At 33.8% G+C, this 12,109-nt stretch overlaps 1 protein-coding gene across 1 annotated transcript in view; it reads right to left on the minus strand.

Moving 5' to 3' along the window:
* Nucleotides 1-219: 219 nt before the first annotated feature.
* The window catches only part of SPACA1 (sperm acrosome associated 1), a 30,489-nt gene continuing 18,599 nt past the window's right edge, over nt 220-12,109 (minus strand). Inside the window, exons 6-7 of the mRNA XM_058175758.1 lie at nt 1,756-1,876; nt 220-427 (exon numbers count right to left, since the gene is read on the minus strand). Of these exons, the coding sequence (XP_058031741.1) occupies nt 220-427; nt 1,756-1,876 (329 nt within the window). The remainder of the gene's footprint in view (nt 428-1,755; nt 1,877-12,109) is intronic.

Consider the following 12,109-nt stretch of genomic DNA (forward strand, 5'->3'; position numbering starts at 1 on the left):
CAGAAAGGCAAAAGCCTCTGGTGAATCACTTTAATCGTAACAGCAGAAATCCACCTTTAAATCTGGTTCCTACAGTTTCACACCACATTATTTCAATGTTTCAAAGCAATGTTCATCAAAGCAGCAAAAGTCACTTTTTAGAAGTGGTACTCTTTAATATTTTCTGCATCTTTTAATATAATCTCTCTGATATAAAATAGTTTTTTTCCCCTCTTTCTTTTAATAATTTCTTTTGTCTCCTTCCCCTTCTGCTTCTCCACCTGCTGCATTCCATTCCTGATAGGAACCTTGTTCCTGTACAGAGGTTTCTGCTTGTGACATCTGAGATGCTTCGACTGTGGCTGCCGGCCCCATGGATGTTCTCACTGAACCTAAATCATCCTTATTCTTCCAAACTTTTGTCTGCCAGAAACTTTTCACAGCAGCCCTATAATAAAAATCACACCCAAACAATAATTGAGCAAATGTCAACAGATATTGGATACTTTAGATAAGCTATTATTAACAAAATTAGTAAAAGGGATCCCTCTCTGTATTGTAGGTACATTTCTTATAATTCTTTCATCTTAGCACTATCATATTGGGTAGCCAAATCTTATTTTTGCACTCTTCGGAAATCATCTAGCCATGATTGTTAAAAAAGGGACAGCATTCTGCTACTTTGAGATTGGGAACAAACAAACAACAGAAATGTAAGTTCTAAAATTGGGGAGAGGGGTGGGGGTGACCCAGTCATGATCCTGAATATGTTACCTAATTTATTTTATAATCTTCAGTTGTTGTCCCCCCCACTAAAAAATGTTAGGCATACTTTTTGGCAAAAAACCCAAAACATTTTACATAACCTCAATTCTCAATTCTAACTAGAGATGCTAGGGAGTAAACCTGAGGCACACGCCATTCAAAAGTGTGCTCAGCTACTGAGCCATGGATTTTCCTATTTAACTAAGAGAGAAATCCAACTTATCAATCCAACCATTATTGTAGGAGTTTCCAGATACAGAGTTAAGTATATTATTTAATATAACTTTGTCACACTAAAGGACACTAATGGTCTTCTCAGCCATCGTTTCATGTTACACCATGTAGTTCTAACATTTGAATTTCTTATCTAATTCCTTCCTAATTTCCTTACATTCTCTAGCTCCTTCCTTTCCGTCTTTGCTAATTTGCCTTTTAATTTTCTTCCATTTCTGTATGCTTTCTGCCACGGAATTTTCAATGGTGACCACACCTTCTTCCTAACTCATGGTCGTTACTTCCTCTTCTTTTTCAACAATCTCCTTGATGTTCAGCCGTGTCATGCCTCTACCAGATCTTTCTTTGAGAAATTTCTATTATAGGTTACACCATCTCTGTATTCTGAGGAAGGCTGGCCTTATGAAGGCCTGCTTTGAAATTCTGCAGGACTATAAGTATATTATTAAGGAAGAAACAATTGTGTTTTTGTGCATGTTGATGTGTGTATGCATGACTATGTATATAAGTGCGCATGTGCAAGACTTTTCATCTCAATTAAAAGCATCTGGCAGTGTTAGAAATCTTGTTCTCTCTTATCTGCCAGAGAAGCAAGTCTGTGTGAGTGTTTTTGTTTTGTACTTGAACATACTGCAGCTACCTTCTGGAGTTCACACATCATCCTACCTCTCTCCTGAGTACAGCACTGCTTCTGGAGAGAAGAGGGGTAGTGTGAATGTTAATTGTTACTCAAACGCAAATCCTAATGCAATTAAAATTTAGGTATGCTATACCTACCAATTAAGAATGATGAAGATTATTGCGAAGATAACTCCAACACAAACTATAACTCCAGTTATGAGGACAAATACCAATACGATATCTGTACTTGGCTTCTTGAAACGTCTCGTTTCCAGCTCTAAAGAAAAAGAAAGTTCTCATTGCTGTGATGCCCGTTATGAAAATAAACTGCATGAAAATTAAACTAGATGAAAATGAGAAAAAAGACTCTTAATTTTCCATGCATTTTAAGGGTTAGATACATAGCAAAAAAGGCTCTAAGAGTTGTAAACCTAATCTTGCGTAGCTTCTTTTCCAAAAACACTACACTACTAACCAGAGCATATAAAACATTTGCTAGACCAATTCTAGAATACAGCTCACCTGTTTGGAACCCTCACCATATCTCTGACATCAATACAATTGAACGTGTCCAGAAATATTTTACAAGAAGAGTTCTCCATTCCTCTGTAAATAACAAAATACCTTATCCCACTAGACTTGAAATCCTGGGCTTGGAAAACTTGGAACTCCGTCGCCTTCGACAAGACCTATGTTTAACTCATAGAATCATCTATTGTAATGTCCTTCCTGTCAAAGACTACTTCAGCTTTAATTGCAATAATACAAGAGCAACCAATAGATTTAAACTTAATGTCAACCGCTTTAATCTAGATTGCAGAAAATATGACTTCTGTAACAGAATCACCAGTGCTTGGAATACTTTACCTGACTCTGTGGTCTCTTCTCATACTCCTAAAAGCTTTAACCAAAAACTTTCTACTATTGACCTCACCCCATTCCTAAGAGGACCATAAGGGGCGTGCATAAGCGCACAAACGTGCCTACTGTTCCTGTCCTATTGTTTTTCTTTTCTTCTTCCTACATATATATATATATATATATATATATATATATATATATATATATATATATATATATATATATATATATATATATATGAAGTCTCATTCGTCATCTTCAGGCTTCAGCTTCGTGCTTCTGGGAGCAATGTGTGATCAATGTGAGCCAATTCAAACCCCTCCAATCCATTCATGCAGCAGACTGATACCCACTATGAAGATGTAGCACGACCACAAAGCCAAACAACAGCTATGCAGCTCACCAGCTCAAATCCCCCTGCAGCACAGACTAGACTGAGCACAACCAAGCCCCCACCAACACAGGACACACCCCCAGCCAATCAGAGCACAGAAAAAACCCCATCCAATCAGAGCACAGCCAAGCTCCCACCCAATCAGTTCAAACCCCCACTAGCAGTTAAAAGGAAGAAACAGCTGCGATCACACATTGCTCCCAGAAGCACGAAGCTGAAGCCTGAAGATGACGAATGAGACTTCACGAAACGTTGCCAAGACACTTCCAATATTACACGGAGAAAACCCGAACAACCAAAGACCTATATACAAACACCGTGAAAACCTCAGAAAACAAATATATATATATATATATATATATATATATATATATATATATATATATATATATATATATATATATATATATATATATATATATATATATATATGCTTATACCTTTATATACTATATAACCTTTCTGTATGATACTTACATATATTGTTGCGACAAAAATAAATAAATAAATAAATAAAATAGATAGTATCTTACGAAAAGCTAAAAAATACAAAGAAAGGATGCTGTACACCTGCACTATCATAGATTGCTTTATATTGACTGAACAGTTCTAAACGGCAAATGAACAAAGAAATTCAATTAAAATTGGGCAGCTTCTGTGATACAACAAGACATATAAAGGAATATCTTTTAATAGTAAGATCAATAACAAGACAGAGCTTTACCACATTCTTAGGCAAAATTGACCTTCAAATAGTTGGAAAAAAGCTGTCTCACTCTGATAAAATTAAGACTATAGCAGCAGAAATAATTTAAACGTACAAGAAAAATAAATAGATACAATTGCTCGCAGTAAGATTTCCATTAAAACCTGACTTAAAGTGCAATAGCCCTTTGAAGTGTTATATAAAACATTTTAATGAGTGTGAGGTTCAGGTTGGCTAAGTAAATAAAATACTGACAGTTCAAAACAATACATAGGATTTGAAGTAAAGCTGAAGTTCAAGTCATGACTACTGGAGTTATTCTTTATATAATCCAAAGAATGATTCTAACAGAGAAAAACCTAAAGTAAGAAAAGCTGTGGAAAGTGCTGTACTCCCAAGTTGATGATTAGTACAGAACTAAATAACAACAAAGGAAATTTTCACATGTCATTATCTATTATTTTAAAAGTATACTTTACATGTTATTATCTATTATTTTAAAAGTATACTTTACTATACTGAGTGTCTGTATCTGCACATCTCTATTTATGGCATTTTTGAAATGTTATTTTAAGATGGTAATACACAATGACAGCTTAATAGCACACATTTGTCACAAGACTGAATTACTAGATGACATTCAAAAAAATACTAAAAGAAATACTCATCTGTCCTCTAACCAGACTGAACTACATTTTAATGCTTCTATTTAAACATCTCAAAGATCATGCCTGAAACTCAAATACTAACCAATCTACACTCTAAGCTTTCCTTCCTTACATCTTCCAATCTTTCAATAAGGCATAGATTAAGGTAATTCCAAAGTCCTCAAACTACATTTTCGACTCTCCTTTGACTATTCATTGTGATGCTTAGCCCTGCTGAATAATGGAGCTCAGCAACATGCAGAGAGCCACAAATCCCCTTCTCTTTCAATTATTTTTTAATGCAATCTTTATGTCATACCATTGCTCCAACCAAACACTTGGCTTTATCTCCAAATCCACTATTGCTGTCTTACTTTTTAGCCTCCTCCCTAGTCCCCCTCTCAGTTTTTTTCATTGCTCTTTTTCAATCTCTTTTATATTTCTATCTTCTCTAACACAGCATCCAATACACTCCAATTTGCACTGCAATGTTTCTTCATGGTTAATATCATTTGAATTCAACACCCCCCCATACCCCAATTTAGGTGTTGTTTCTGTCCTAAGGCAAACATATCCTTGTCTCTCACTTATGTTTCTGTCAAGTTTCTCCCTGTTTGTTGTTTGCTCTTCAATCAGCAGGAGCCATATTCCTGAAAACCATCACCAAAGGCCAACTAAGGTTTTATAATCCTGAGGCAAAACTATTGTATTCTTTTCTATGTAAGTCTAATATCAAATGAAGAATAACAATTGCTCGCAGTAAGATTTCCATTAAAACCTGACTTAAAGTGCAATAGCCCTTTGAAGTGTTATATAAAACATTTTAATGAGTGTGAGGTTCAGGTTGGCTAAGTAAATAAAATACTGACAGTTCAAAACAATACATAGGATTTGAAGTAAAGCTGAAGTTCAAGTCATGACTACTGGAGTTATTCTTTATATAATCCAAAGAATGATTCTAACAGAGAAAAACCTAAAGTAAGAAAAGCTGTGGAAAGTGCTGTACTCCCAAGTTGATGATTAGTACAGAACTAAATAACAACAAAGGAAATTTTCACATGTCATTATCTATTATTTTAAAAGTATACTTTACATGTTATTATCTATTATTTTAAAAGTATACTTTACATGTTATTATCTATTATTTTAAAAGTATACTTTACTATACTGAGTGTCTGTATCTGCACATCTCTATTTATGGCATTTTTGAAATGTTATTTTAAGATGGTAATACACAATGACAGCTTAATAGCACACATTTGTCACAAGACTGAATTACTAGATGACATTCAAAAAAATACTAAAAGAAATACTCATCTGTCCTCTAACCAGACTGAACTACATTTTAATGAGTGTGAGGTTCAGGTTGGCTAAGTAAATAAAATACTGACAGTTCAAAACAATACATAGGATTTGAAGTAAAGCTGAAGTTCAAGTCATGACTACTGGAGTTATTCTTTATATAATCCAAAGAATGATTCTAACAGAGAAAAACCTAAAGTAAGAAAAGCTGTGGAAAGTGCTGTACTCCCAAGGTGATGATTAGTACAGAAGTAAATAACAACAAAGGAAATTATCACATGTCATTATCTATTATTTTAAAAGTATACTTTACTATACTGAGTGTCTGTATCTGCACATCTCTATTTATGGCATTTTTGAAATGTTATTTTAAGATGGTAATACACAATGACAGCTTAATAGCACACATTTGTCACAAGACTGAATTACTAGATGACATTCAAAAAAATACTAAAAGAAATACTCATCTGTCCTCTAACCAGACTGAACTACATTTTAATGCTTCTATTTAAACATCTCAAAGATCATGCCTGAAACTCAAAATAAGAAATTATAGTAGTATACTGTACTGGCATTGGTTGAGCATACTGGACCAATATAATTGTGTCCAGACTGGATATAAAATCTTTATTTTTGCTTTCTACTCTTATGTCTGAAGAGGAATTGTTCACATTTAAAATATGAATTTAGTTCAGCTTATAGTAGTTGTTCCTAATCAAATAAACCTTCTGGGGGCTCACTAGATTATCCACTAGATTTAAAACCAGGACGTGTCTCTCTGTTAAAGTATTTTATTTTCCTAATCAGCAACTGGTTACAGGTGACAGCTTCCTCTGCCCTTTGTAATGATTAAGGTTAAAACATTCCACAATGATTCATTTTCAGAAGTCAGTATAACCCATTTTGAGCAATTATCTTCTCTGTCTTTTTTACATGTTTATATGGGGTAGTATGTTAATTAGATACATGAATATGAATATGAATAGAACAAATGTGTAAGGGAAAGAATGGTGTATCATTAGATTTGCTGGGAAAATATATGAGAAGTAGTTATACCTGTCGGCCCTTCCAGGTAAACCAGACAGAAAACACCACTAAATGAGATAATCCTGCTTTATTGTAAGGTTACATTGTGTAATCTTGCAAGTCCGAAGATACAAACTTCCCACCACTTTTAACTGCTTGATAAATTAGAATGGGTGCTTCTTTTTCTGACCATTAAAGCACTGGGCACTCTTGCCTCTCTTGTCGGATTGTTTCTTGGGCAACACCTTTTTCCCTCATCCCTAAAGTCATCCACATACTCCATTATATGCCTGTAGTTGTTATCCCTGCTTGCTCTAGGCTACAGCTCAACTCTTTGGAACTATAGCTTGCTGTGCTTGCCTGGACTACATTTGGCCTTTGGACCAACACTAGTTCCTACCCTTAATTTAATAAATATCAGTTCACTTGCTGGGTCTTCCTGTTGTTTGTGGGCAATGAGAACTGGAAACTCAAATACTAACCAATCTACACTCTAAGCTTTCCTTCCTTACATCTTCCAATCTTTCAATAAGGCATAGATTAAGGTAATTCCAAAGTCCTCAAACTACATTTTAATGAGTGTGAGGTTCAGGTTGGCTAAGTAAATAAAATACTGACAGTTCAAAACAATACATAGGATTTGAAGTAAAGCTGAAGTTCAAGTCATGACTACTGGAGTTATTCTTTATATAATCCAAAGAATGATTCTAACAGAGAAAAACCTAAAGTAAGAAAAGCTGTGGAAAGTGCTGTACTCCCAAGTTGATGATTAGTACAGAACTAAATAACAACAAAGGAAATTTTCACATGTCATTATCTATTATTTTAAAAGTATACTTTACTATACTGAGTGTCTGTATCTGCACATCTCTATTTATGGCATTTTGAAATGTTATTTTAAGATGGTAATACACAATGACAGCTTAATAGCACACATTTGTCACAAGACTGAATTACTAGATGACATTCAAAAAATACTAAAAGAAATACTCATCTGTCCTCTAACCAGACTGAACTACATTTTCGACTCTCCTTTGACTATTCATTGTGATGCTTAGCCCTGCTGAATAATGGAGCTCAGCAACATGCAGAGAGCCACAAATCCCCTTCTCTTTCAATGATTTTTAATGCAATCTTTATGTCATACCATTGCTCCAACCAAACACTTGGCTTTATCTCCAAATCCACTATTGCTGTCTTACTTTTTAGCTTCCTCCCTAGTCCCCCTCTCAGTTTTTTTCATTGCTCTTTTTCAATCTCTTTTATATTTCTATCTTCTCTAACACAGCATCCAATACACTCCAATTTGCACTGCAATGTTTCTTCATGGTTAATATCATTTGAATTCAACACCCCACCCATACCCCAATTTAGGTGTTGTTTCTGTCCTAAGGCAAACATATCCTTGTCTCTCACTTATGTTTCTGTCAAGTTTCTCCCTGTTTGTTGTTTGCTCTTCAATCAGCAGGAGCCATATTCCTGAAAACCATCACCAAAGGCCAACTAAGGTTTTATAATCCTGAGGCAAAACTATTGTATTCTTTTCTATGTAAGTCTAATATCAAATGAAGAATAACAATTGCTGCAGTAAGATTTCCATTAAAACCTGACTTAAAGTGCAATAGCCCTTTGAAGTGTTATATAAAACATTTTAATGCTTCTATTTAAACATCTCAAAGATCATGCCTGAAACTCAAAATAAGAAATTATAGTAGTATACTGTACTGGCATTGGTTGAGCATACTGGACCAATATAATTGTGTCCAGACTGGATATAAAATCTTTATTTTTAATGCAATCTTTATGTCATACCATTGCTCCAACCAAACACTTGGCTTTATCTCCAAATCCACTATTGCTGTCTTACTTTTTAGCTTCCTCCCTAGTCCCCCTCTCAGTTTTTTTCATTGCTCTTTTTCAATCTCTTTTATATTTCTATCTTCTTTGTATCTTCTATCTTCTCCCTAACACAGCATCCAATACACTCCAATTTGCACTGCAATGTTTCTTCATGGTTAATATCATTTGAATTCAACACCCCACCCATACCCCAATTTAGGTGTTGTTTCTGTCCTAAGGCAAACATATCCTTGTCTCTCACTTATGTTTCTGTCAAGTTTCTCCCTGTTTGTTGTTTGCTCTTCAATCAGCAGGAGCCATATTCCTGAAAACCATCACCAAAGGCCAACTAAGGTTTTATAATCCTGAGGCAAAACTATTGTATTCTTTTCTATGTAAGTCTAATATCAAATGAAGAATAACAATTGCTGCTGTCAAACTACCTAGATTCTTTGCCAGTTAAAATCTAATTTCTTTAATCTTAATTTTGACTGGATATATTTTGACTGGATATATTTTAGGATAGTCATGGATGATGTAATATCATTATTGTAGTGATATTGCAAATACATTAAATATTACATTATTTTAAATTAAACAAAAACTATGCAAGTCACTATTATCTCATTTGCACATTGAAACTACTTCATGTTTTGGCCAGTAGTACATCTATTAAAGATGCCCCAAATAAACTAATAAAAAAAATGTGTTGGCAACATAAGATGAAGAAAGCCTAGCATGTTTACATAATTAGGAGCACTCACATTGAATACATCAAAATGCATCTAAATTACAAAAATCCCCACCTGGTCAGAAATTCTGGCAGTTGCATTCTAAATTTACATGAAGCACATTAGGTTAGGAGGTTTTTCATATAAAATGTGAGAATGCAAGCTCAGATTCGATTGGACAAATCGTATTTTATTATTAGTTGTTGTGTGAATGTCTTTTAAAATGCAACCTATAACTGCAATAGCTTACTTGGATTACAACCATAGCAAACAGCTATTTCTTTCCAGACTGGATTCACAGTCCTTTCCTGAAACGTGATGAGGGAAGCTTGTATTGGCTCAAACAACAGGTATAGTCCTTTTCATTCAGCAGGAATCAATGAATTCAACCTGCATATTATTCCCTTAAGAATGTTAATACAACTGGTAATTGCCTAATAGATATTTTCTCTTTAATCATAACAATTGTATCTATTAGACTATGAACATTTACTCTCTAGACTCATAGCCACAATGCTTGTTAGAGCCACACAGTTCTCTGATGGCACAGTAGGACAGTGTAATCATCTGGCTTCAAATAGTCTGGTAGTTATTTAGAAACCAGTAAGAAGACAGACTCTCTCCCTTGAGATAATCATCAGTGCCATTGACTTGATAATAAACATTTCTAAAAGAAGCAAAATAAACTAGAAAATTTGATTCCTGTTTTTTGCTTTAAAAAGTATTCAAGGATTGCAACATACACATAAATAGATATTAATAATCACAGGTTGGATTCTACATTGTAGAAAAAGTATTCGTTATAGTCATTATGCGTTTTGTTTCAAATATTACAGCATCTTTCCGATTCAAAGGTTTTCAAACAATTTGGCAGGTAGGGTAGAATCAAGAAACCAGCTGAATAAACTATAGTTATGTTCTTTTTAGTGGCAAACATGTTTGTAGACAATTAAGCTATTTGACTTTATTCATAAAACTAATGGTACTTTCACCATTATCTAGTATAAATACTAAATAAAATTTAAAATAAATTTAATTATTACTTGTTTTATCATCTACTCAAAAGTTTCATTTACTTCATATAAGGTAGTTACAAAATGGGTACATTTTAATGTATTTTTTCTATCATGAAGATGTCCCTGAGGCCTTTTCCAAACATCCCATTGTGGCAAATGTATCACATATAATAAACTTTTGTAAATGTAATTGTAATTGATATTACATAAATAAATAAATAAATAAATAAATAAATAAATAAATAAATAAATAAATAAATAAATAAATATGACTCTATTCTAATTTCTTATGTGTAATATGGAAATCTATTAGATTGGTGACTTTTATTTGTAAATGTAATATATTCTGTGCCCACAGACAAAAATTATTTCTGGACCTAAATACATAATTATAGTTTATGTAGAAAATGTAATATGGACTCATCAAATATGCAACATTCTCATCAAACATTCTACAATGTTTGGAATAAGGAAGTGCAAACAGTATTTGGGTTTATTCTGATATATATAGTAGATACAGAAGAGCCCGGGAGACCAAATTTGGGGTTTCATAGTGCAATGAATCAAACTGAGGCTTGAAGGGATGGTGATAAGATATCAAAGACTAGGGTGATAGCGGGAGACATACTTGTGATTCAAAGATGTGGAAATAGCATCAGTCATATATAAATATAGAATATAAGCTAAAGTTGTCTTCAAGTTGTGCTCAATTCATGATAATTTCATGGAGTGTCTATATAGTTTTCTTACAATATGGAGATGCCTTCCCGGATGGTTTTTCTCAGTCTAGCTTATAGCCTAGAAATCATTCTGGTGATCTTTATCAAAATACTAACCAAATATGATCCTACTGAGAAATTTGAGATCAACCAATGTTACTGAAATGCTGCTGGCAAGCCAGGCAAATGAGCAAATCAGGATTATTTTTGATTTTGCTGCAAATAAAGAGATGGATTACTCTCATTTGATCTTTGCTCTGTTCCAGTAATAGAATAGCTTAAAAAGATATCTAGAATATTATCTTCAGAATAAGAAAAGCAGAAAGCAACTCTCCTCTGCTACTTGTTAGAAGCTACCACAAGGGCAGAGAAGGTCTGAATACTGTTGTTGGTTCCCTAAACTTGAAAACATGCTCCAGCAAAACATATACAGCAGTTAAGAATTTCAGTTAAGAATTGTTTAGATCCGATGTTTACTTGTACAGTATACGCAATGTAACAAAAAAAAACCTTCTGTATTGAAGGTTTATGGAAATCTTTATGGTATTTTAATGTTTATGGAAAACATTAAAAAGAGTATAAGAACCTTCTCAAATTAGATCTTATCCCAAAACTTACAGCAGCAACATAGATCTGGTAGTTCTTATTTTTTTTAAAAAAGGTTTCAGGCTATGATTAGTTCAGATACTATTAGTGTGTTTTTTATGAGGCTTGTATTGGTTTTTGTTCAAATCACTCTACTTGTGCACAAAGTTCTAAAAAGGGTTTTAGAAACTGAGACCTGATAATAGTGATAAAGATAGCAGGAATACTTCAAACTGTTCTCCTTCAGATCTGAAGGATGCATTGTACCCTCTTTCTTGTTCATGGGTCCAAGATTTTTGTTTTTATATTATCTTCTGCTATGGTGCAATCTCTCATCTTTGATAATAATCTAAGTTTCAAGTCACATGGGTCTTACATACCCTGTATATAGAGGTGATATGGAACAATACTTTTCCTTTTCTTTAGGAGAAAAAAAAAACTTCTCAGGATTTGAAGACTTCATATCTCTAGGAAAAGGAAACCTGTGTGGATATTAATCCAAGGGGAGGGGAAAGAGAAGAATTCTTTGAAAATTATGAGCTGGGACAGCTGTCATCTATGGAAGGCAAAGGGAAATATTTTGTTTCTCGGCAGAAACAGCAAAACGGCTGAATATTGTGTTCTTTAGATGTTATCGCTATTATTGAACCTCTTTAGATCATTCCAGATAATGACAAATCTAGT

Source organism: Ahaetulla prasina, chromosome 1 (assembly GCF_028640845.1).
Source record: "Ahaetulla prasina isolate Xishuangbanna chromosome 1, ASM2864084v1, whole genome shotgun sequence".
NCBI lineage: Eukaryota > Metazoa > Chordata > Lepidosauria > Squamata > Colubridae > Ahaetulla > Ahaetulla prasina.